The 27,952-nt window shown below is 45.4% G+C and overlaps 1 protein-coding gene across 1 annotated transcript in view; it reads left to right on the top strand.

Annotated features, from left to right (window-relative positions):
• The window catches only part of ANO3 (anoctamin 3), a 307,522-nt gene that overhangs the window by 182,463 nt on the left and 97,107 nt on the right, over nt 1–27,952 (top strand). The window contains exon 12 of the mRNA XM_040328358.1: nt 9,404–9,464. Within this exon, the coding sequence (XP_040184292.1) occupies nt 9,404–9,464 (61 nt within the window). The remainder of the gene's footprint in view (nt 1–9,403; nt 9,465–27,952) is intronic.

Below are 27,952 nucleotides of genomic sequence, written 5' to 3'. Positions count from 1 at the left end.
CTGGGTGCTAATTAAAAATGTTAAAAGAAAATGTAACAATAAATTTGTTTTCCCTGACTTTTTTCCAAGTTTAGGTCCCGTTCCTGCTCGCAATTTTGTGTGGGCGATTTTCACATATCACAAGAAAGGCAGCCCATTCTCTTCAATGAGTTTCCCTATGCGCATTTGTTGCCAAAAGAATCTCCTACTCCTTATTGGCGACAAGCTTCACACAATTTTTAAAGGTGTATTTTGTCGCGATAATCATGGCAAAATTGCACCACGTTTGGAGTGCCATTTAATGAATGGTACCCTAACGTGTATCGGGCATTTTTCAGTGATTGCCACGTTATTTGGAATTGTGGGCAGAATCACGACAGTTCTGCCCACAATTCCAAATCGCCATGTGTGAATGGGGCCTTATGGTGAAGCGGTAAGGAGCTTCCATGCTGTGTTATACTGTCATTGTTATTTGTCTTTGCTGACATTTCGGCAATAAGTCTTCTCTTGGGTCCAAGTAAGGTAACAATTTTATTTTTTGGGTCCTCGGATGACAACGCTTAGGAATCTCTGATCTAACTGATTCATATTTGCATACAGTTATCACCTACAACATCCAGAACAATGACGGTACAGCTGGATAAATTTCATTGAACCTGTCCTAGTGAGCCCATTAGCCGCAGCGTAGGCGTCTGATTACAGCACCTTTCCCATCTTCCATCCCTCGTTACAAATTTATGATGACTACATGAATTTATAAAGTCTATTAAATCTTGAAAGCTATTAAATGGATAATTAGGAATTGTGTTTTGTTAATAGACTTGCTGCCTTGTTGCTAAGCAGTCAGCAACTTTGAGACCTGCTAAAACCATAACGTGAAACTACACTTCATCTTAGCATCAAAAACCAAAAATGCTATTTTAATACATTTTTAATATTCAAAGCAAACTCACACACTCATCCATCCATGTCTCCATGCTTTATTTTTCTGAGAACTCATTTGATAAACTCCCCCTAGCATTATTGGCCTTGGCCATCTTGAGTAAGGGCAAATAATTAATGTATTATTTACATCCTGGAATCCATCTGCCTTTAGCTCAGGCATGCAGGCAGGAGGGTTTACTTAGCTGAAAAAAAAACCTCCTCCCCTCCTAAAGCTTATTGGGATATATATATATATATATATATATATATATATATATATATATATATATATATATATATATATATATATATAATTTGCCTAAGCCTGGAAACCAGGAAGCAACTGCAGAATTGTAAAAAAGTGCTTAAAGGGGTTGTAAAGGTTCGTCTTTTATTTTCTAAACAGGTACCTTTAAGCTAGTGCATTGTTGGTTCACTTACCTTTTCCTTCGATTTCCCTTCTAAATGTTTTTTTTTCTTTGTTTGAATTTCTCACTTCCTGTTTCTCCTCAGTAAGTCATTTAGAACAGCTTACTGAACACCTTACTGAGGAGGAACAGGAAGTGAGAAATTCAGAAAAAGAAAACAAAGAAAAAAAACATTTAGGGGCAGATCCACAGAGATCTGCACCCGCGCAGCGTATCAGAGATACGCTACGCCGCCGTATCTTACCTGGCTTTAAATCGAATCCTGGAAGAATTTGCGCCGTAAGTTACGGCGGCGTAGTGTATCTTTGGCGGCGGAATTCCAATCGCAGATTAGGGGGCGTGATTCATTTAAATGAAGCGCGTCCCCACGCCGAATGAACTGTGCATGCTCCGTTTCTCAATTTCCCGCCGTGCATTGCGCTAAATTACGTCGCAACAACGTCATTTTTTTAACTTAGACGTGATTTACGTCCATCCCGATTCACGGACGACTTACGCAAAAAAAAAAAAAAATATTTAGACGCGGGAACGACGGCCATACTTAAAGTGGAGGTTCTCCCTAAAAAAAATTTCTAACAATACATTCAGAAGACTGATTACACTGCGGGTAGGCTGGGTTTTTTTTTTTCGTACATACCTCGTTATCGCCGTTTCATCCCTCGGCTTCCGGGTATGATTCTTGCTGGACCTAGTTGATTGACGTTCCTCCGACCGGCGCATACTGCGCGTCACGACTTTCCGACAGAAGCCGAACGTCATTGCGCAGCGACGTTCGGCTTCTTTCGGAAAGTCGTGACGTCAAGTATGTGTCGGTCGGAGTAACGTCAATCAACTAGGAACGCCCAGCCCCACAAAAATCATACCCGGAAGCCGAGGGAGGAAACGGCGATATCGAGGTATGTACGGAAAAAAAAAAAGAAGACCAGCCTACCCGCAGTGTAATCAGTCTTCTGAATGTATTGTTTGAAATTTTTTTGAGGGGAAACTACCGCTTTAACATGGCAATTCTAACTATACGCCGCAAAATAGCAGCTTTAACTATACGCCGCAAAAAGCCGACTAGAGACGACGTAAGAGAATGCGACGGCCGCGCGTATGTTCGTGGATCTTCGGAAATAGCTAATTTGCATACCCGACGCAGAAAACGACGTGAACGCCACCCAGCGGACGCCGAAGTATTGCATCTTAGATCCGAAGGCGTACAAAGCCGTACACCTGTCGGATCTAACCCAGATGCCGTCGTATCTTGGTTTGAGGATTCAAACCAAAGATACGACGCGGGTAATTTGAAAGTATGCCGGCGTATCAGTAGATACGCCGGCGTACTCGCTCTGTGAATCTGCCCCTTAGAAGGGAAATTGAAAGAAAAGGTAAGTGAACCAACAATGCACAAGCTTAGAGGAATCTATTTAGAAAATAAAAAACGAACCTTTACAACCCCTTTAAAACAAGTAAATATGATCTATTTCTAAACTCGAAGGCTAGGAGCATAAGGATTAAAAATAGTCTGTGTTGATTAAGAGGGCGAAGTTCCGCATCCTCTACAATGTGTAGATTAAACTTTTGTAACAAATATAAATAGAACCATCAAGATCTTCTTGTTTTGCCATCCACCCAGCTGTCATTTGTTGTATACCACTTCATGATTTCTTGCCCTACCCGATAATGTGAAACAGTATGTACTATGTATTTGATGCATGCTTTGCATACCTCCGTTAAAAGAGAAGTTTAGGAATAAAAAAAAAACAAAGAGTTATACTCACCTAGGTGAATGCAGCATTGATCCATGATGCATCTGTCCACCACCGCCTTTAAGACCAAGAATTGATCGATCAAACATCATTGATTGCTCTGTTTTCAGTCTACAAAGAGCCCGTGCCTGTCAGTTAGTGTGAACAATCTTAGAAGAAAACCTGTTAGTCTGCAAAATACTTGAGACCGGGGCGGAGGTTCACCTTCCAGCAGGACAACCAGGGCCGATCCTAGGGTCACATGCGCCTGGGTGCAGAAATATTTCTGGCGCCCCTACAAGGGTGTGGTCACCTTACTAACTCCTCCCCCTTTACACATGTTTCTATGGCAATGATTCAAACACAGAGATGCTCCCCTAAGGGGGTTGAGTGAGAGAGGTCAGGCTGAGAGACAGGTGGGGCTGAGAGAGAGAGAGAGAGAGAGAGAGAGGTGGGGCTGTGAGGGAGAGAGGTTGGGCCGAGAGAGAGATGAGGCAGAGAGAGAGAGATGAGGCTGAGAGAGATGAGGCTGAGAGAGAGAGAGAGAGATATGAGGCTGAGGGAGAGAGAGAGAGATGAGGCTGAGAGAGAGAGAGAGAGAGATGAGGCTGAGAGAGAGAGAGAGAGAGAGAGATGAGGCTGAGAGAGAGAGAGAGAGAGAGAGAGAGATGAGGCTGAGAGAGAGAGAGAGATGAGGCTGAGAGAGAAAGAGAGAGAGAGAGAGATGAGGCTGAGAGAGAGAGAGAGAGAGAGAGAGAGAGATGAGGCTGAGAGAGAGAGAGAGAGAGAGAGAGAGATGAGGCTGAGAGAGAGAGAGAGAGAGAGAGAGAGATGAGGCTGAGAGAGAGAGAGAGAGAGAGAGAGAGAGAGATGAGGCTGAGAGAGAGAGAGAGATGAGGCTGAGAGAGAGAGAGAGATGAGGCTGAGAGAGAGAGAGAGAGAGAGAGAGAGAGATGAGGCTGAGAGAGAGAGAGAGATGAGGCTGAGAGAGAGAGAGAGAGAGAGAGATGAGGCTGAGAGAGAGAGATGAGGCTAAGAGAGAGAGAGAGAGAGAGAGATGAGGCAGAGAGAGAGAGAAAGAGAAAGATGAGGCTGAGAGAGAGAGAGAAAGAAAGATGAGGCTGAGAGAGAGAGAGAAAACCTTGAGGCTGAGAGAGAGAAAAAGATGAGGCTGAGAGAGAGAGAGAGAGAGAGAAAAAAAGATGAGGCTGAGAGATAGAGAGAAAGATGAGGCAGAGAGAGAGAGAGAGAGAGAAAGATAAGGCTGAGAGAGAGATAAGGCTGAGAGAGAGAAAAAAAGATGAGGCTGAGAGAGAGAGAAAGATGAGGCTGAAAGAGAGAGATATGAGGCTGAGAGAGAGATATGAGGCTGAGAGAGAGAGAGAGAGAGAGAGAGAGAGAGAGAGAGAGATAGAGATACGAGGCTAAGAGAGAGATACGAGGCTGAGAGAGAGAGATATGAGGCTGAGAGAGAGATATGAGGCTGAGAGAGAGAGAGAGAGAGATGAGGCTGAGAGGTGAAGCTGAGACAGAGGGGGCTGAGAGAGGTGAGGCTGAGAGAGAGGGTAGTGGACAGAGAGGGGGGCTGAGAGAGAGAGGTGGGGCTGAGAGAGAGGGGCTCAGAGGGAGGGTAGTGGACAGAGAGAGGGGCTGAAAGAGAGGGGGCTGAGAGAGAGGACGGCTCAGAGAGAGCAGAGAGAGAAAGGACGGCTCAGAGAGAGAGAGGACGGCTCAGAGAAAGAGGACGGCTCAGAGAGAGAGAGGACGGGCCAGAGAGAGAGGACGGGCCAGAGAGAGAGAGGACGGCTCAGAGAGAGAGAGAGGACAGCTCAGAGAGAGAGGACGGGCCAGAGAGAGAGGACGGGCCAGAGAGAGAGAGGACGGACCAGAGAGAGAGAGAGGACGGGCCAGAGAGAGAGAGAGGATGGGCCAGAGAGAGAGAGAGGACGGGCCAGATAGAGAGAGAGGACGGGCCAGAGAGAGAGAGAGGACGGGCCAAAGAGAGAGAGAGGACGGGCCAAAGAGAGAGAGAGGACAGGCCAGAGAGAGAGAGGACGGCTCAGAGAGAGAGAGAGAGGATGGCTCAGAGAGAGAGAGAGGACGGCTCAGAGAGAGAGAGAGACAGAGGAACTGTCCAGCGACATCACATCAGTGTCACTGGTCTGACTCTGGCTGCTTTGAAATCTCCCGCCCACACCCCTTTCCAGGCACAGATTGGCTTCACAAGGGGTTGTGGGCGGGCACAGGGGGGACATGGGGCAGACATAACCTACCTCTTCCCTCCTTGTATGGATACAGGGCGCCGGGCGGGAGATGTACACACTGCTGTGCTGCGGGCTTCTCAGTGGGCGGATTGAGCTCGTCTAGGAGGACACATCGGTGATCAGCAGCACAGGGAGAGAGAGAGAGAGACGTGGGGGGGGGGACATGGGGCGGACCTAACGTACCTCCTCTTCCCTCCTTGTATGGATACAGGGTGCCGGGCGGGAGATGTACACACTGCTGTGCTGCGGGCTTGCGGGCGGCTCAGTGGGCGGCATGCGCTCGTCTAGGAGGACACATCGGCGCTCAGCAGCACAGAGAGAGAGAGAGGTGGGGCTGGGGGGACATGGGGCGGACCAAACGTACCTCCTCTTCCCTCCACTCCTTGTATGGATACAGCGGGCGCCAGGCAGGAGATGTACACACTGCTGTGCTGCGGGCAGCTCAGTGGGCGGCATGCGCTTGTCTAGGAGGACACATCGGCGCTCAGCAGCACTATTTACCATCAGGGACAGCTGCTGCGGGAAAATGCTGACTCGTTGTCAACACACTCCGGACACTTTGGCGCCCCCTCCCCTCTGGCGCCTGGGTGCAGTGCACCCCGTCTCGCATCGACCCTGAGGACAACCACCCTAAAGGTACAGCCAGAGCTACAATGGAATTGTTTAGATCAAAGCATATTCATGTGTTAGAATGGCCCAGTCAAAGTCCAGACCTAAATCCAATTGAGAATATGTGGTAAGACATGAACATTTTTGTTCACAGACACTCTCCATCCAATCTGACAGAGCTTGAGCTATTTTTCAAAGAAGAATGGGCAAAAATGCCACACTCTAGATGTGCAAAGCTGGTAGAGACATCCCCAAAACACTTGTAATTGCAAAGAAAGGTGGTTCTATAAAGTATTAACTCAGGGGGCTGAATACAAAAGCACACCACACTTTTCACATATTTATTTGTTAAAAATGTTGAAAACCATTTATCACTTTCCTTTCAATTCACAATTATGTGCCACTTTGTGTTGGTCTATCACAAAAAATCCCAATAAAATACATTTATGTTTTTGGTTGTAACATGACAAAATGTGGAAACTTTCAAGGGGTATGAATACTTTTTTAAGGGACTGTATTTGTTTGTTTTATGGGAATGAGGAGACATTCAAAATGCAAAAATCATTTACATAGAACCCTGTCCTGTTGGAGGGTGAAATAATGGCTTTTACTTTGGTGGGCAGTTGTATAGGAACATTTTAAAGTGGAACTTCACTCTCCCAATCAACATTGATTATTTTTAATCCTCATGCTGCTAGCATTAGTAAATGGATAGGAAGGTATATTATATTAACTTGTTTTAAACTTTTTTTTTTATATACATTTCTTCAGTTACTTCCTGGTTTCCTGCATAGGAATTCCAGAAGTCTTCAGCAGGGGAGGAGAAGAGGATGGGTTTTCTCAGCTAAGCACACCCTCCTGTATACAAACTTAAGCTAAGGGCAGGAAGTAAATGCTACATGAATCATCTGCCATTACTCAAGATGGCCACAACCAGAAATCCTTGGGGATTGTTTGTAAAGAGATTTCTTACCAAAATAAAACATATAGACATGGATAGATGTGGGAGTTTGCTTTGAATAATACCGTATTTATCGGGGTATTGTGCGCTCCACCGTATAACGCGCACCCCTAAAGTGGACCCGCATTCCTGTGGAAAAAAGATTTTTGTACTTACAGTTTTGGTGTCTTGCGCGGCGTCCATCGGCGGCCTCGTCGGGTCCGGCATCAGTCTGCAGCTTCGGGTGTCCTCTTCGTCGGGTCCGGCGTCCTTCTGCGGCGTCCTCCCCGCTTTCCCGCGCCGAGTTTGAATACTGCGCCGGCATATACCGAGCGCAGTACACTTGTGTATAGTCGGGCAGGCTCGGCTACTCTCGCGCTCACGTCCTGTACGTCCAGGACGTGAGCGCGAGAGGAGCCGAGCCTGCCCGACTATACATGAATGTACTGCGCTTGGTATATGCCGGCGCAGTACACTCGTGTATAGTCGGGGAGGTTCGGCTCCTCTCGCGCTCACGTCCTGTACGTCCAGGACATGAGCGCGAGAGGAGCCGAGACTGCCCGATTCCACCAACTTCTAGAAATGACTTACTGATATAATTACTAGGAATATATTAAATCCATTTTGGAAGGAATAAAAACCTGACAGGTGTGCTAATCCCTCTCCACTTTATGCAAAACTAAAACAATGTCTTTAGTTATACTTTAAAGGTGGAAATTACATTACTAAAATGTGTTAGGGTTGACCTCAGAGTACCTGTTACAAAATACACAAAAAGATAATCATTTGGGATTTAAATATCGGCACAAAAAATCCAACAACCACCACAACACAACATCACATACATATTTGAAGATTTTATTAATACATGAACATGAAAAATTCACCATAAATATTTAAAATCCAAGGACATGAATTATAAATCGATAATGTTCAATAGATATCTTTTATCATTGGATATGGTTTCATATAACAAGTGCTACTCGAATGGTAGGTGATAATTGGGTAGACATTGGAAACATGTAGGCGTTTAACATGTCATCCACCATCTGGGAAACACTAGTAATATACTGTAAATCCAGAACTCATAGAAAAAAGATGGCTATGAAACATTATAGATTCGTGATTTATGCTGGATTTTAACTACTTGCCGACCAGCCGCCGCAGTTCTACGGCGGCAGGTCGGCTCCCCTGCGCGAGAGCCCGTAGCTCTACATCACATCGCGAAACGGCCACTGATCCCGACGCGCATGCCTGGCGGGTGAGATCACCGCCGGGGATCCGCGATCGCTCATTACAGAGCGAGAACCGGGAGCTGTGTGTGTAAACACAGCTCCCGGTCCTGTTAGGGGAGAAATGCCTGACCGTCTGTTCATACAATGCATGAACAGCGATCAGTCATTTCCCCTAGTGAGTCCACCCCCCCTACAGGGAACATACTTAACCCCTTCCCCTCCCCCTAGTGTTAACACCTTCCCTGCCAGTGGCATTTTTATAGTAAACAATGCATTTTTATAGCACTGATCGCTATAAAAATGCCAATGGTCCCAAAAATGTCCGAAGTGTCTACCATAATGTCGCAGTACCGAAAAAAAACGCTGATCGCCGCCATTACTAGTAAAAAAAATATATTAATAACAATGCCATAAAGCTACCCCCTATTTTGTAAACGCTATAACTTTTGTGCAAACCAATCAATAAACGCTTATTGCGAAAAATATGTAGAAGAATACGTATCGGCCTAAACTGAGGAAAAAAAACGTTTTTTTATATATTTTTGGGGGATATTTATTATGGTAAAAAGTAAAAAATATATATTTTTTTCAAAATTGTCGCTCTATTTTTGTTTATAGCGCAAAAACTAAAAACCGCAGAGGTAATCAAATACCACCAAAAGAAAGCTCTATTTGTGGGAAAAAAAGGACGCCAATTTTGTTTGGGAGCCACGTCGCACGACCGCGCAATTGTCAGTTAAAGCGACGCAGTGCAGAATCGCAAAAAGTGCTCTGGTCTTTGACCAGCAATATGGCCCGGGGCTTAAGTGGTTAAATGGTGGTGGTGGTGCCAGATGAGTGCCCCCTGGTGGTGAATGTGCAGAGAGGAACCTGCTCAAGCATGACCCAGAAGATCTCGGCTACTACAGTGATTGATTACAGTGACTGTCGTCTTCTCTACACATATAAGATATGTATAATTACATTGAGCCAAGCTGGACTAATTTAAGTTGGCAAGAAATATCATTTCTGAAGCTCCACACTAAACACTGGGATAAAACTCTAGATCCTTATTGAATTTTAAACTTTTTTTTTTTGCCAAGTCTACCTTGAACTAAACTGTATTACAAAGAAGAAAAGTACAATGTGTGAAAAGGTGCCATATCTGCTAGAACAGATTACTACTGTGAAATGAAATTATAGATGTCAGGCACTTTGTCACAGCTTTCAACAAAGAAATGTACAGTTTATTTGGGTACTAAAAGCGAAGGGCATGCCACTAGGTGATGACATTCGTCTTTTTCTTTATTCGCAGGTCACTCACTTATTTGACAATGGGGGCACAGTGTTCTTCGCTATATTTATGGCCATATGGGGTAAGTAAATATTCTGTGCTGCAAACATCAAACGCTGTTAGTTTTTAAATGGAATATTTGTGATTGAATGAGACAGCTGCGCCCTCTACTGTTCATCGCGGTCTGTAGAATACGGTACTTTTTGCTCTGTTATCTGTTTTAGGTTTTCATCACTAAGGGCTCCTTCACACTTGTCTTGGTTTCTGAAGAGCAATTGATGTTTGGATCGATCTTCAGAGAGCATTTAAGTGGTGAGGAGGCATTGTATCACCTCCTCCCCATCTGCTTTAACCCCTTGAATCCTACACTGGTGCGCTGCAACTGCATGCATTGCATACAGTTGTGGGGTGCCTAAAGAGGGGCCCCAATCAATTTGTCACATGCCTGATGAAGGTGTCCTGCATGGCTCCGAAATGTTGTTTTCTGCTGTAACGATGTGACCATTATTAACCACTTGCCCACCGTTTTAATTCTGGCACTTCTCTCCTTCATGTAAACATCACAATTTTTTTGCTAGAAAATTAATCAGAACCCCCTAACATTATATATATTTTTTAAGCAGACACCCTAGGGACTAAAATGGCGGTCATTGCAACTTTTTTTCTCGCACGGTATTTGCGCAATCATTTTTCAAACGCCTTTTTTTGGGAAAAAAAACGGTTTCATGAATTAAAAAATAACAAAACAGTAAAGTTAGCCCAATTTTTGTGTATAATGTGAAAGATTATGTTACGCCGAGTAAATAGATACCTAACATGTCACGCTTTAAAATTGCGCACATTCATGGAATGGCGCCAAACTTCGGTAATTAAAAATCTCCATAGGTGACGCTTTAACATTTTTTACAGGTTACTATTTTCGAGTTTCAGAGGAGGTCTAGTGCTAGAATTGTTGCACACGCTTTAATGCACGCAACGATACCTCACATGTGGGGTTTGAACGGTGTTTACATATGTGGGCGGGACTTGCATGTGTGTTCGCTTCTGCGCGCGAGATATCGAGGGCAGGGGCGTTTTGAAAACATTTTTTTTATTTTATTTTTATTTTACTTAATTCTTTTTATTTGTACACTTTAAAAAAAAAAATTGGATCCTTTTTATTCTTATTACAAGGAATGTAGACATCCCTCTTTATGGAGAGATGTGGGGTCAATAAGACCCCACATCTCTCCTCCGGGCTTACAAGCATGAAATCGGTGAAAAAAGAATCACCGATCACATGCCGACAGCCGCGATTGCGGCTATGTTTACTTCCGGGTACCGGGCATGACGTCATAACGTCGCGCCCGGTCCTCGGACGGTAATAGAGATGACTGGTGACCATCTGGTCACCAGTCATCTCTATGGTTCTGCAGCGGACGCCGACCGATTCGCTCTCCGGTGAAGCCCCGGATGGCGGCTGGAGGGGTCGCGTCCCCTCCCGCTGCCTATAAGAACGATCAAGCGGTGGAACCGCCGCTTTGATCCTTCTTATGGTGCAGAGAATCGGCGGCTGAAGACGGGGATATCTGAATGATGCCTGTAGCTGCAGGCATCATTGAGATATCACCGCTCAAAGTGGAGGACGTCCCAGGGACGTCCTTGGTGGTAAAGAGGTTAAAGCTTTAAACCCATTTTGGAGATCTTGGTGTGCAGGTGACATCACTCTCTCTGACTATTCATGGTTTCAGCCGGTGGTTTTTTCAGCACCCACTGGGAATGTGTGCGTTGGGAACAGTGCCGGGACAAGGTCATACAGCGCCCAGGGCAAAGATGCCAAACCACCCCCCCCCCCCCCCCATTTATGATGTGCTGGCTCAGGGGATCCTACGTTCAACAGTCACCACAAAAATACTGCAGCTGTTACTACTCCTGCCAGCCTTGTAACAGAAGGAAGGCACCCTCATCCCTACAGTAAACTATTGCGCCCAGGGCAGCTTATCTTGTCGCCCACCCCTTGTCCCGGCCCTGGTTGAGAATAGTGGCCCGGATTCAGAAAGAAGATACGACGGCGTATCTCATGATACGCCATCGTATCTCTGAGTCCGGCCATCGTATCTATGCGCCTGATTCATAGAATCAGGTTACGCATAGATATCCCTAAGATCCGACAGGTGTAAGTGACTTACACCGTCGTATCTTAGGCTGCAATCTCACGCTGGTCGCTAGGTGGCGCTTCCGTTTGTATACGCGAGGAATATGCAAATGAGGAGTTACGCCGATTCAGAAACGAACGACCGCCCGGCACTTTTTTTTTACGTCGTTTGCGTTTGGCTTTTTCCGGCGTATAGTTACCCCTGCTATATGTGGCGTATCCTATGTTAAAGCGGATGTGCCACGGGAAAATAATATTAAAAGCCAGCAGCTACAAATACTGCAGCTGCTGACTTTTAATATTAGGACACTTACCTGTCCTGGAGTCCAGCGCCGATCGCAGCAGAGGACGAGCGATCGCTCGTCTCTCTGCTGCTCCCCCCGCCATCCACGCTGAGGGAACCAGGAAGTGAAGCGCTGCGGCTTCACTGCCCGGTTCCCTACGGCGCATGCGCGAGTCGCGCCGCGCCCGCCGATTGGCTCCCGCTGGGTGCTGGGAGCCGAGTGTTCCCAGCACACAACGGGGGGGGGCGACGGGATGTGACGGAATGCCCGTCTTTTGCCCGTGAATGCCGGGCCGGAAGTGGGTGCAAATACCTGTCTTTAGACAGGTATCTGCACCCCCCTCCCCCCTGAAAGGTGTCAAATGTGACACCGGAGGGGGGGATGGTTCCGATCAGCGGAAACGTAACTTGCGGCGGCGTAACGTAAATGAGATAGGTTAGCGGATCCGCTAACCTATCTGAATCTAGCCCAGTGTGTTGGAATTCACTGAAATGAATCACGCTCTGTGGGTGCTATGCCTGCCAAAGTCAACAGGGGGTATGATTCCTCTCGTGACCGTGATGCAAATCATCATGGCTGTGGCATGTGGTCATCCCCGTCTGCTGCTTTTGCAGCTTAGGAATGGCAACTTTTTTTTTTTTTTTTGGTAGGTGGCCACCACATAGACATATAAATTAGAATTTAAATAATGTAGCTCACTTGGGTACCCCCGACAAGGGGGGATGTGTTAATCACAGCTAGAAATGTTTCTTTTTTTTTTTTCCACTCCTCCTTCCCCCCTACCCCCATATACTCCAAGCCTCTACACATCATATTAGTACCTGTTTCAGGAAACATTCCGTACCGATTTAAACATACTCTAGAGAGGCCTTTTCCTTCTTTTTAAGTGAACTTGGGAGAATGATAGGTAAGGGCCACCATAGAATAACGTAAATAAGGGATTATAAGGAGACCATGTATGTGTTGTTATATGTATGTCCAAATATAAATGTAATAATGTCAATGTCAAATGTTTGTTAAAAATATTTAATAAAAAAAATATAAAAAAAAAAAAAAGGAATGGCAACTGTAAATGAGGCCCAACAGGATGCAATAAAGTAAACCTTCAGATAAAAAGCAATGTGCAAAGTCTAATAATAATTTGCAATCAATCAGCTCTTATCCTTCACTGACGTGATTAAAAGCTGGTTTGGTTACTTTCTGTGCATAACAAGTCATAAGATGAATACAAACGGCTGTCATCGCTTAACCTTTTCTAATAGGAAGTTGCCTGGCTGTTAATGCTGGCCTTAGTACTTTCTGAGTCACTGACCCAGAGTAAGTAAGCAAATCAGGATAGTTAGAGTAGTTGTCAGTCTATAGAAAACCTGCCTTTCTATGCAATAAGGTAAAAAAAAACTTCTGCATGCAGCTCCCCCCATTGCCCCCCTAAATACATACCTCAGCCAGATCTAGATCTAGCGGTGGGAACGAGAGCCTAGGCTTCCTCAGATTTCTTGCTCCTCATTGGCTCAGATACAGCCAGTGAGAAGGGCACAGGAGCCAGCACACACAAGTGCCCCCGGAGGCAAGCGACTTGCTATGGGGGCACTTGGAGAAGAAAAGTCAGGAGCTCAGACGGGGACCCCAGAAGAGGAGGACCAGGGCTTCTCCTACAAAACCGTTTCACAGAGCAGGGAAGTACAACATGTTTATTTATTTTTTTACCAGAAAAAAAATGTAACCTTTAATTTTACCAATGAAGGAAAAACTAGTAAAAAACCTACAATGACACATGCCCCGCTGCTCATGCCTTAGATGTTCGCTCTCTTGGCTAAAATACAGAACGTTTTGTTTTTTTTTTCTCTTTTTTCGCACTGAATGTTTGGAAAAAATACAAGCCTGTGAATCATTTCAAGCAGTTTTATCTTTATCATTTATTAGCATAATGTACCCTGCCTGTTTGCTTTGTTGAGACAAAATTGAATATGTATGAGTTCCAATGATAGATTCATCATTATATGCATCCAAGCATAACAATATATATATATATATATATATATATATATATATAAACATAATATATATAGCATGAATGTAGGGCAATGGTGGATGTATAATAATGTAAAAGCAATTACAGTAAAGCATTGGCTTATCGTTACTGTAATTGCAGACACCATAGTTAGGTAGATGAACTTTTCTGATTTAATGTGATCATTCTGTTTGCACGGAAATTGTGTGATAAACTTTGAACTCAAAGTATACATGTCATGAATCTGGGCATTTAAAAATCTGACCTTACAATAAAAATGATCAATAATTGAAAATTTGCATCAGACATGAGAGCATACTTTCCTGAATTCTAAAAACCCTAAAGAGGAGCTTCATCCGCCACCCCCGCCACCAACCACCAAATAATTAAAAGTCAGCAGCTACAAATGCTGTCTAGGGATTCCAACAGGTCGGTTAACTGGACATTTTTCAAATCGGCCCTCGGGTGCTATCGCCGCCATTCCTTATAAGGGAACCCAGCAATGAAACCGGATCCCAACTGTGCATGCTTGAAGCCCGCTGCACTTTGTGAATGGCCTGGTGGCGGACGAAGGAGGAAGGGGAAACATACTTCCGGGGGACCTCACCGCAGCGAGATCTCCCAGAAGTAGTTACGCTACGCCGCCGCAACTTTGAGAGGCAAGTGCTGTATTCACAATGCACTTGCCTCTAAAGTTCCGGTGGCGTAGCGTAAATGTTCCGGCGTAAGCCCGCCTAAATCAAATGACAAAAGAGGAACAGGGGGGCGTGTTTTATGTAAACTAAGCCTGACCCCACGTAAATGACGCTTTTTTCGAACGGCGCATGCTCAGTATCACGTTGTTTTTTTCAAATTTAATTACGCCAGCTCAATGCCTAGACGACTTGACCGTAATTTACGCAAAGCCCTATTCGCGAACGTTTTATGCAAACGACGGAAAATTTGACGCTGTCCCGACGTCCATACTTAACATTGCGTACGCCTCATAGACCCAGGGGTAAAGTTACGCCAAAAAAAGCCTTTACGTAAACGACGTAAAAAAAAGCGTCGGGCTGACGTACGTTCTGAGAATCGGCGTATCTAGCTAATTTGCATACTCTACGCAGAATTTAACGGAAGCGCCACCTAGCGGCCAGCGTAAATATGCACCTAAGATCCGACGGCGTACTAAGACATACGTCAGTCGGATCTAGCCCACATTCAGGCGTATCTTGTTTTGTGGATACAAAACAAAGATACGCCGGAGCATCCTAGAAGTTACGCGGCGTATCAATAGATACGCCCACGTAACTTCTTTGTGGATCTGGCCCTAGGTATTTATCTAACAGGGCTGGCAAGTACAAAAGATAAACGCCAGGATAAAAGTTTAAAGGTGGTACCTGCCAAGTTTAAATATTAAATATTTATGAATATGAATATGAAAGTGGAACTTTCGTCAGGAAATTAAGTCCTGCTAGATCACTTTAAAAATAAGTGTCTACTGTTTAAAATCCAGTAATGCAATGGGGTGTATTTACTAAAGGCAGTTGCTCCAGAGTGTAGTAAATGAGCAGAAGCTCTTCTGACTTCCATCATACAATCATGTGCAAGCAAAAATGCTGTTTTTTACATTTTCCTTGCATGTGTTTGGGTATTCTTTGCAAAGGGAAGCTTTACTGTACCTCCTTTACTAAGCACTGGAGCAACTGCACTTGCAGAGTGCACATTGTATTTTGCCTAGTACACACGATCGTTTTTCCAGACGGGAAAACTGCCGTGTTTTGCTTTGGGCGGGAAAACTGACCCTGTGTATGCTCCTTAGCAGTTTTCCCGACAGGAAAACTGCGGGTTAATAAATGAGAACATGTTCTTTTTTTTCTCGCCACGAATCGCATCGTTTTTCCCCCCCCGCAGTTTTCCTATGGGAAACACGGCGAGGGAGCATACACACGGCCGGTTTTGCCGACCAAAGTTCTCCTGGCAGTTTTCCTGTCGGGTGTACAGGGGAAAAGGGACTGAGTCGATTTCCGGTTTTCCCGGCTGTCTTTTGACTATCGGAAAAAATGATCATGTGTACTAGGCATTTGCCTTTGGTAAAGCAACCCCCACTGTCTCACCCTGCTCTGCACATGCTCAGTTGCTCTCCATTTTTAGGCACTGATGAATTTGTACAGGCCGATCAGCTGACAATCTTAAAGGGGTTGTAAACCTTTGTGTTTTTTCACCTTTATGCATCCTATGCATTAAGGTGAAAACTCAGCATTAACATGGCACTTGGGATATGGCCGGTTCTTGGGTTTCCTCATGCTCTGCTTATATCATGTATCTGTCAAATTCAACTTCCAACACCAGCTAAATGTAGTTGACATTGAGATCTACCTACCTACTCTTGATATAATTTTCTACCACCACCCATTGACTTTTAGATATCTGATAGGTAACTAAAACATGAGCCAAAGCTGAACTAATGATCTTTATTACAAAATTACACTGCAGTTTCTGTAGCCATAACTAGTGCTGTCAAACTGTATCTCATAAAAAAAATTCAAGTTCTAAAGTTAAAAGGACTACAATATGTAGCACTACCCCCGAAGGAGCTGCTGGTTTGTTTTGGGTGGCATGTTACCTTGTGGCTCCTCCGCCATCTAGGGGTGTATGGTGAAAGTAGAAGTAATGGAATGTTCACGACAGGTGTCTTTTTCTGTGCTTTTTATTACCCAGCCGGGTAAAAACAATGGGGTAGATTCAGGTAGGGGAGCGCACTGCTACGGCGGCGCAGCGTACCGTTTTTACGCTACGCCTCCGTAAATTACTGGAGCTACGCTTCATTCACGAAGCATTTGCTCCGTAATTTGCGGCGGCGTTTCGTAAAAGGGGCCGGCTTTAGCGCGCGTAATTTAAATGATCCCGTAGGGGGCGTGGATCATTTAAATTAAATTAACGTACTGCGCATGCTCCTACGGGAAAATTTCCCAACGTGCATTGCGGTAAATGACGTCGCAAGGACGTCATTTGCTTCGACGTAAACGTAAATGGCTTCCAGCGCCATTCACGATTCACTTACGCAAACAACGTAAATTTCGAAAATCGCGACGCTGGAAAGACGTGTATACTTACCATTGGCTGCGCCTCCTAATAGCAGGAGCAGCCTTACGATGAAAGCGACGAACGCAAACAATGTAAAACACGACCGCCGGGCGCGCGTACGTTTGTGAATCGGCGTGAGTATGCAATTTGCATACTCTACGCTGACAACTACGGGAACGCCACCTAGCGGCCAGCGTCAGAATGCAGCCTAAGATACGACGGCATAAGAGCCTTATGCCAGTGGTATCTTAGGCTACAGTCGGCGTATCGAGCTTTCTGAATACTTAGCAATTACGCTGCCTATCTATGGATACGCAGGCGTAATTGCTTCCTGAATCTACCCCAGTAAAACTTGTGGTGAAAGTAGAGATTCAGTAGAAGGAGAAATAGCAGATTCAGGCATAACAATGAGAAACAGTCCTGCTCCCAACAACACTTTCTTCTTCGCCACTTCATCCAGAGTGGGTTCAGCACACCCGGACAGGCCTCTCAGTACCCGGTTACCTTGATCCCCGGTGGATGGTCGAGACCCTATTGGATTGCCATCCTCTCTTGGCTCTCCTCAGACGGACTCCCCACCGACCAGCTTCCTCTCAAAAGGAACAAAGCTTGGGGATCTTCTCAAGATTGGGACCCAGTCGATCACTGGGGCCCAGCCACAGCTCAAATGTTCCGAACCAACGTGGTCCAGGAACACCGCGTGGCACGCGCACCCCGGCCTGGAAGGCCATTTCGCCAGGGCGCCGTGATGTGGACACCCCAAAGGTGGGTGCCACACTAGAAGAAGGACCCAGACCAATGGCGTCTGTCTCATAAATACCCTCCCCCATCATGCACAGCGAGGAAAACTCCTGATTGGCTGCTGGGAAAAAGCACCCAAACCTCGACGTCCTGGGGTGTGCTCAGCACCCCAGAAGCGTCAGAATTAGCCCACAGCACAGCCAAGCTGAGACAGAGACCCAAATTTAAGCAAACTATGCTGGTCAGAGCTACTTAGCTCTCTGACCCCCTCTAAATTTAAACTAGCACCGGTTCTTAGAAGTAACCAGGCGCTACAAATATAAAATGTTTTCATTGTTACTATGCATGAATTGTTCTGTTTCATTGACCTCTGTGAATGTTGCAGGGAATAAAAATGAAATACAATATTATCACAGCAAGAAAAATAAATGTCACCTTTCTTATCATATTTATACAACATGTTGATAATAGATTCTATTTCTGTCGATTTTTAAGTTCTGCTTAAGGGACTATATAAAGAGAAAGTGTAAATACCCTGAATTTGTTCAAATACAATTATGCACCACCTTTGTGCACATTTGTTTCATATATATATATACATATACACATGCACACACACATAGCTAGATTCAGGTAGGGTGTCCTAACTTTACGTGTTTAGGCTACGCCGCCGTAAGTTAGCGAGGCAAGTACTTGATTCTCAAAGTACTTGCCTGCTAAGTTACGGCGGCGTAGCCTAAAGCGGGCAGGCGTAAGGGCGCCTAATTCAAATTTGTCTGAGGGGGCGTGTTTTATGATAATGAGGCTTGACCCGACGTGATTGACGTTTTTTTTTAACTGCGCATGTGTCGGGCGCCTACATTTCCCAGTGTGCATTGCGGCTAAGTCCGCCGCACGGGCCTATTGATTTCGACGTGGACGTAAACGACGTAAATCCCTATTCACGGACTTACGCAAACAACGTAAAATTTTCGAAAATTTCGAAGCGGGAACGGCGGCCATACTTTAACATTACTATTCCATCTATAAGATGGAATAACTTTAGGCCTGATAAAGCATTACGTAAACGGCGTATCTGTACTGCGTCGGCCGGGCGTACGTTCGTGAATAGGCGTATCTAGTGATTTACATATTCTACCCGACCGCAATGGAAGCGCCACCTAGCGGGCAGCCTAAATATTGCAAGCCGTCCTATCTTAGATAGGTTTAAGTGTATCTCTGTTTGAGAATACACTTAAACTTAGGTGGGCGTAGATTCTGAGTTAGGTCGGCGTATCTACTGATACGCCGACCTAACTCTACCTGAATCTAGCTAATAGTATATACAAATTGGGGCAGATCCACAGAGATCTGCACCGGCGCAGCGTATGGGAGATACGCTATGCCACTGTAACTTACTTTTTTAAACTTTGAATCCTCAAAGAATTTGCGGCGTAAGTTACGGCGGCGTAGTCTATCTCTCGCGGCGTAAGGGCGCTTAATTCAAATCGGCGAGTAGGGGGCGTGTTTCATTTAAATGAAGCGCGTCCCCACGCCGAATGAACTGCGCATGCGCCGTCCCTAAATTTCCCGCCGTGCATTGCGCTAAATGACGTCGCAAGGACGTCATATTTTTTAACATAGACGTGAATTACGTCCATCCCGATTCACGGACGACTTACGCAAAAAAAAAAGAAAAATTCAAAATAAACGCGGGAACGACGGCCATACTTAACATGGCAAGTCTAACTATACGCCGCAAAACACCAGCTTTAACTATACGCCGGAAAAAGCCGACTAGAGACGACGTAAGGGAATGCGACGGCCGCGCGTACGTTCGTGGATCGTCGGAAATAACTAATTTGCATACTCGACGCGGAAAACGACGATAACTCCACCCAGCGGACGCCGAAGTATTGCATCTAAGATCCGAAGGCGTACGAAGCCGTACGCCTGTCGGATCTAACCCAGATGCCGTCGTATCTTGGTTTGAGGATTCAAACCAAAGATATGATGCGGGAAATTTTAAAGTATGACGGGCTATCAGTAGATACGCCGGCGTACTCGCTTTGTGGATCTGTCCCATTGTTTGTACTTCTCTTAAGGCACCCTGTAAAGAGTTGTGGTCTCCATATTGTATGTACATAGTTGCTTTTGCAGTGTGCACTAGGCTAGATGTATACCTGTGTGATATACTGACAAGTGTGTACATCTATATGTTTACTTGTACACCACTCTAGGTCCATTTCATTGGTTAAAACCCTTATTTGAGGAGAAATTCCAAAGCAACAAAAAGTATTTAGTAATCAAATACACTTTAGGAGCATATACAGTATAGTATATTAAAAAATTTGAAAGTCTGTTTTTGATGTCGGGCAGGGTGGGCTTGCCTCGCTTTTCTCTTGGGTGACCTTGTTGTTGCGCTCTCCTTTTTAAAAGACATACAGTAGATGAGCGAGTTTAGGGTGTTGGAACTTGACTGGCCTACCTCAACCCGATAGAACACCTTTGGGATGAATTTGAGCGGAGACTGAGAGCCAGGCCTTCTCATCCAACATCAGTGCCTGATCTCACAAATGCACTTCTGGAAGAATGGACAAACATTCCCATAGACACACTCCTAAACCTTGTGGACAGCCTTCCCAGAAGAGTTGAAGCTGTTATAGCTGCAAAGGGTGGACCAACACAATATTGAACCCTATGGACTAAGACTGGGATGCCATTAAAGTTCATGTGCGTGTAAAGGCAAGTGTCCCAATACTTTTGGCAACAAAGTGTGTATACACACACATACACTATGTAATTGGTTTGAGCACTTTTTGTAGTGTCTCCTAGACCTAGATGGCTCAAAACGAAAGAACAAAAACAAAATGGTAACATGGAAATACAAGTTTAATAAATACTTTAACATAGAATAATTTTTTCAACAAAGTAACATTTTCTCTTGTACAAAGTGTTTATGAAGATTAAACCAAGACAACAAAGATCTTTCTGTATGAACACAAACATGCATGCCTTATTGTATCATTTTACAAGCTGTCATTCCTGCGTGATGTTTCAGGAACTAATATTTGAATATGAGCCAACTCAAAACCTAAATTACAAAAAGGGACAGAATCCTTATGGTATATGATACTAAATACCAGTGGTGGCCGGTGGTATATATTTGTTTGGAGGGGGGGCGGAAAACAATCCAAAACAACCCATCTAGGTCGCAGTGGCTCTCCCTGCATCTCCTCCTCCCCCTGTGTCACACCTCTCCTCCGTGCGTCTCCCATCTCCTCCTAGGTGGCCAATCAAATAGCCTCTCCTTTCAGCCAATCGGGTGACGGGTCTCATGACCGGCTTCCTGATTGGTCGGGAGGAGAATCAGTGTGTGACAATAGCAAATATTCATTCCCAATTGTCACACAAGTTAGTGTGCTCAGGGCGTAGTGCTCTGCACCCCAAGCCCACCCTTTTTGAAGCCTATTAAAGCCTCTGGCTCCAATTACGTGCTTACAAGAAATAAAAAAGAACACTGGAATCCATGTGTCCGGTGCCCCGCATGTAGATTAGGGGGCCGGACCCATGGATGGGGTGCCACTGCTAAATACCCAAGCTGAGACCATATTGTTGGCTGTAACTTTGGTTATGTTTATGTTTCAGAAACCCAATTTTTTTTTTCTTGATTGGGTTTCCCAGGCAACATTGTAGAAATGTCAGGGCTGCCATTGCCGACCCTCCTTTTGAAAATGAAAATTCCTTAACAGTTACGTTGACCATTCTGCTTCATTATTAAATTCAGGCACTGACCTAAAACTGGTAATAAGTTCTGACTCGAACCGACTGTGACCTCACTAGCTACATGCTTGAAGCCAGTGACAGAAAACTAATATTTCCAAATGGATCAAAAGCTGCAGACCCAGTATTTCTTTTAGGGCAAGTTTTGTATATAATAATTAAGCCGATTAGTTTACCCCATCCCCCCCCCCCCTCCAAGCCATCGCTACTTTCATTTATAAAAATTCAGAGGAATACTTTGTCATTTCCCTTGTAGGTTAGGCCAGTCGTATTTCAGTTCCCCCAATCTCTTATGCCTCGTACACACGACCAGTTTTCCCGTCTGGAAAATTGCCATGACAGCTTTTGGCCGGGAAAACTGGCTGGCCCAGATTCAAGAAGCACTTGCGCCCGCGCAACCATAGGTTGCGCGGCGCAAGGGCTTACTTGCTCCGGTGTAACGAGTGCTCTTGATTCAGGAACCTCGTTACACCGACTGCAGCCTAGGATGTGACAGACATAAGCCTCCTTATGCCTTCACATCCCAGGCTGCATTCTTGCGTTGGCCGATAGGGGGCGCGGCCTTTGTGATCGGCGTATAGTATGCAAATTGCATACTACCACCGATTCACAAAAGTTGCGCGGGCCCTGCGCACGCAAGGTACGTAGTTTCCGTATGGCCACTTTAGCATAAGGCTGCTCCTGCTAATAGCAGGCGCAACCAATGCTAAAGTATAGCTGCGCTTCCCGCTCGCGACGTTCAAATTTTACGTCGTTTACGTAAGTGAACCGTGAATGGCGCTGGACGCCATTCACGTTCACTTAGAAGCAAATGACGTCCTTGCGACGTCATTTGCCGCAATGCACGTCGGGAAAGTTTCCAGACGGAGCATGCGCTGTTCGCTCGGCGCGGGAGCGCGCCTAATTTAAATGATTCCCGCCCCCGGCGGGATCATTTACATTAGGCAGCCTTACGCACGGCTGATTAACATATCGCCCGCGCAATTTACGGAGCAATTGCTCCGTGAATCGCGGGCAAAGCGCAATATTTGCGTGGGCGCAGAGAAAAATTTTTGCTCTTTGCCCACGCAAATATTGCGCGATTCTACCTGAATCTGGGCCGCTGTGTGTATGTTCCATGGCAGTTTTCCCGACAAGAAAAAAAAAACACCAGGAATCCTGCCGGGAAAAATGAGAACATGTTCTCTTTTTTCCTGCCGCGATTCCCGGCTGTCTTTTTCCCGGCAGTTTTCCTATGGAGCATACACACGGCCGGGTTCCCCAGCCAAAGCTCTCATGGCAGTTTTTCTGCCAAGAAAACCAGCCGTGTAGGGGGAAAAAGCTGCCGAGACGGTTCTCGGATTTTTAATCGGGTTACCCAGCGGTAAAAAGTCCCAAAAATGCACATAACCCTTTTGGAATTTGCACCACGGCCACCCCGGGCATTGAGAGATGGTCACACTTGCATGTCATGCGAATAAGATGCAGTGAAAACGGCAACCAATTCTCACATATGTGAACCCTGGCCTTGGTCTGGTCTCAATGGTATGACTTTAATTTGCTTAGCAGCATAAAAAGTTTAGCCAAGGTACTGTTGATAAGGAGGGGGCTCAGAAACATGAAATCTAGCAGTGGCGGCCCGTCCATAGGGGGCGCCACCCCCCCCCCCTCCTGTAGTCATTAAAAAAAAAAAAAAACGGGCCCTTTAAGGCTTTTAAAATTTCGTTCTGCAGCGCCGCGCAAATAACATACACTCATGCATTGCATGAGTGTATGTTATTGTGGCCAGCCTATTCAGATAACCGGACATAGGACAGCAGGCTATCTGAATAACGGCAGCTGGTTGGCTGTGCGGAAGTGCCTATCAGAGCCAGTGGCCCTGATAGGCTTTCCGAGTACAGACCTTCAGCTCCCGGATGTCTTATCCTCGGAACGTAGGCTGGCTACGTCCCTTGGATAAGACTGACGGCCGTCTCAGCCAATCAGGTTCACTGATTCTGGTTATCAGTAACCTGATTGGCTGAAGCGTCATCGAGGGCGGCAGAAGACATCGAGGGACCGTGGAAGGAGGATGGCGAACCCCAGAAAGGTAAGTGCCGGGGGGGGGGGGGGGGGGGGGCAATCTGACTGGCAGCATTTTACAGGGCACAGTGGGGACAATTGATGTGGGGACAATTGATGTGGGGACAATTGATGTGGGGACAATTGATTTGGGCACAGTGGGGACAATTGATGTGGGGACAATTGATGTGGGCACAGTGGGGGACAATTGATGTGGGGACAATTGATGTGGGGACAATTGATGTGGGGACAGTGGGGGACAATTGATGTGGGCACAGTGGGGGACAATTGATGTGGGCACAGTGGGGACAATTGATATGGGCACAGTGGGGGACAATTGATGTGGGCACAGTGGGGGACAATTGATGTGGGCACAGTGGGGGACAATTGATGTGGGCACAGTGGGGACAATTGATGTGGGCACAGTGGCTACAATTGATGTGGGCACAATGGCTACAATTGATGTGGGCACAGTGGGAAAAATTTATGTGGGCACAGTGGGCACAATTGATGTGGGCACAGTGGCGACAATTGATGTGCGCACAGTGGCGACAATTGATGTGGGCACAGTGGCGACAATTGATGTAGGCACAGTGGCGACAATTGATGTGGGCACAGTAGTAACAATTGATGGCATGGCACAGTGGCTGCGTTTGATGGCACAGTGGCTGCGTTTGGCATGGCACAGTGGTGACAATTGATGGGCACAGTGGTGACAATTGATGAAGACAGTGGCGACAATTGATGGCACAGTGGCTGCGTTTGATGGCACAGTGGCTGCGTTTGGCATGGCACAGTGGCGACAATTGATGGCACAGTGGCGACAATTGATGGCATGGCACAGTAGCGACAATTGTCTTTTTTTTTTTTTTTTTTTTTTTTTATTTGTTTGCGCCCCCCCAAAAAATTTTGAGCACCAGCCGCCACTGAAATCTAGGCATATTACTAGGCATGTCAAAAGTAATAGGGAACTTTAGGCAGGTGAACAAAGATTATAAGATTATCTGTTAACTGTGTTTTTATTATAGCAGTTACTATAAAAGCATAACAATTCACAAATGCAGTAACACTGAAGGATATAAAAGCAAGCAAATCTATTGGTGGTTTACCAATGTTAAGCTGGCATCCAGGGTCCAGTTTGACAGTCCAACTTTATTGCAGAGCATCCCAATAGGATAACATCCCTGAGTGCTATATAAAAACAATTGCGATTTCTTATTGGCCACCAATGTGACGGATAGTCTCATCAGCCATTAGTAATGGAACAAGAAGGTCAGTGCTATGTGGTAACCGCACAACCCCTCTGCAATTTTTTTTTATAGAGCACTCCAGGATTTTGGGCTACTTGGGGTGCTCTGCAAAGAAGTTGGAAGAACATGCAAATACCTGGAGCTAAAAAATACCAGCTTCACATTGTTAAACTGCCCCATAAAAACAAAAAACAAAAAGAATCATCAAAAAAGCACTACTACATTTTTTGCTTCCCTGTAACAGTATCCAGCTGTTCTCAGGTGAAACAGTTTCTATTTTTTTTTTACAATTTTGCCAATATATTAAAAAAAATGTATATTTCCTTATATCAAAACTATTTTTATAGGCGATAGTAAAATGGCTGCACCAAAGATAGTAGAGCTAATATCTTAAAAGCAAATTTCTATAGGTGCCAAACTTCATTTATACCAATTTCTATGAATACAAAATAAAATATACTACATGCCTTTTAAGCTCTTTCAGCAAAGTTGATTTAAAGTGGTTATAACTACTAATGTGAAAATTGGACAAGGCACATGCTTTTATAGTATACACTTGTCTCAATTCCAAGCACTGAGTGTAGTTTCTCTCTGATCTCTTTTCCCTCTGTTGTCTGTATGAGTCACTTCTAAATAGTCAATGCCAACACAACAAAATCCTGAATGACGAACCGGCCCCCCTTCTCACACTCTGCAGGTGACCAATGCCCTCATCAGTGCATGTTTCTCATGATTCTGTGTAGAGAGGGGTGTCCGTTCCCTCCAATTAGTTCTCAGATTACACTGAAGCTCTCTCTGCTTTAGCTCTGCAGTGTATGTGATATCAGATCCCTGCCCTCTGCCTTCTACTGCTGAGAAATAGTCTATGATCTGTGCAGTTTAAATAGATCTGGAGGAAAAGTGGGCCCAGATAAACAGGTACAACTTATATAGGAAGATTTGTTTAATCTCTTTTGTGCATCACCTGAGGCTAGGCACTTCACTGGGTATCTGAAAGGGTTTACAACTATTTTAATGTACAGCAAAGCAAATATCATTTGTTTAAAAAAAACAAAAACAAACTACAGTAGTCTTCTTGTGGTTTTCAAATATGCACACATAGGCCCAGATTCACAGAGAGCGGGCGCACATTACGCCACCGTAGCGCAAACAATGTACGCTACGCCAACGCAGCGCAGAGAGGCAAGCATGGAATTCACCAAGCCAGTGCTCCCAACGCTGCGCTGGGTTTCGAAAGGCGTACGCCGGCGTAGGTGGAAGTGGGCGTGACCCATGCAAATGAGGCGTGACCCCATGCAAATGATGGGCCGAGCGCCAGACAGATACGTATCACGAACTGCGCATGCGCCGAGACGTGGACGCATCCCCCTGCGCATGCTCACAACCACGTCGGAAAAACTGCCCAAACTACGCCGGATCACTGCGTACGGCGTGAACGTAACCTACGCCCAGCCAGACACGTCCAACGTAAAATACGCCGGCTTGTGTTCCCTGGTGTAGACCTTTGCATGTCTGCTGCTGGGTTACACCTCTTTTATGGGGAATAACTTTACGCCGGACGTACAACTTACGCGAACTGCGTTTGAATGGCTAATCAATGGGAGCGCCACCATGCGTCCAGCCTAAATGTGCGCCCACCCTACGCCGGCGTAGGCAAGTTACGTCGGCGGGATGAAGCCTGTTTTTAGGCGCATCTTAGTTTGTGGGTCCGGCGCACAGATACGACGGCGCACATTTGCACTTACGTCGGCGTATCTTGTTTTACGTTGGCGTAAGTGCTTTGTGAATCTGGGCCATACTTCCTTGATCTAAAGAAGGTAAAATAGTATATGGCTTCTGCTTTTGCAAATTGGTCTTAGAAGCTGTAGGTTTGTAAGCCGTCAGCCACACCCTCGGGCTGCATGACTTGGCCGTAAACTCAAACAAGTAACCAGACCAGGAATCCTGGATTTCAATAGCTGTATTAGTTTTTCCTGAACAGCAGTAACACAAGTTATTGAACGAAAATTGTTGGCTACTAATCAGTGTTTGGTCAAAGCCTTTTGATATCGTCACCAAGTGGCTTCTTTTATTTCATTGTTTATTTTGTTAAAGTGGCCCTCAACTCAGAAGGTTAGCTGTATACGAGCAAGCCTAGGCATTCCTTTGCCTACACTCATATCTGTATAGCTGTAGAAAGAAAGTCTCTGCCGCTTTTACAAGACTCTTGCGATTTGACGTGACGTGACGATGCTTGCCGGAGAAGAGTCTGCATTTGAGAACTTAAACTGTATCTATTCCCTTCTTCCATTTTGTATTTCTTCCACCTCTCCTTCTGCTTCCTGAAATTACCCCACCAGTTAGCAGATCACCACTCATTGGGAGAGCAGTGGGGGAAAAGCCCTTCATCTGCCAAGGTGGCCAGCCCCATACAGAGACAGTGGATTGGGGCAAGGCAATTTGGTAATAAACAAAATGTCAGCTGTGGAAAGCCTACAGGCAATAATAATGACTAGTCATTTGTCCTCTGCTTGCCATATTTGGGTGCAGATTCCAATGTGTAGTGCCTCTTTTAATCTTTGGCAAAGATATTCATCTGAATTTTTAAAAGGACATTTTACACTTTCTTGCTATGTAATGTAATGTTCAAGAGAGGTGCAAGTATAGAAATAAAGGGCCAGATTCTCAGAGGAGATACGACAGTGTATCTCCAGATACGCCGTTGTATCTCTGAGTTGCGCCGTCGTATCTATGCGCCTGATTCTTAGAATCAGTTACGCATAGATTTCCCTTAGATCCGACAGGCGTAAGTCTCTTACGCCGTCTGATCGTAACTGCATATTTACGCTGGCCGCTAGGGGTGTTACGCTGATTTACGCGTCGAAATATGTAAATCAGCTAGATATGCAAATTCACAAACGTACGCAGTACAGTTACGCCGTTTATGTTAGGCTTTTCCTGGCGTATAGTTACCCCTGCTATATGGTGGCGTAAGTGCGGCGTACCAATGTTAATTATGGCCGTCGTTCCCACAACGAAATTTGAACAATTTACGTCGTTTGCGTAACTCGTCCGTGAATGAGGCTGGACGTAATTTACGTTCATGTCAAAACCAATACGTCCTTGCGGCGTATTAGGTGCAATGCACACTGGGAGATTTCCACGGACGGCGCATGCGCCTTTTGTGTAAAACGTCAATCACGTCGGGTCACAGAACATTTACATAAAACATGCCCCCCTGTTCCAAATTTGAATTAGGCGGGCTTACGCCGGCCGATTTACGCTACTCCGCCACAAATTACG

Source organism: Rana temporaria, chromosome 11 (assembly GCF_905171775.1).
Source record: "Rana temporaria chromosome 11, aRanTem1.1, whole genome shotgun sequence".
NCBI lineage: Eukaryota > Metazoa > Chordata > Amphibia > Anura > Ranidae > Rana > Rana temporaria.
Note: the sequence above shows the minus strand (reverse complement) of the source record. Positions and strands in the feature narration are given on the sequence as shown.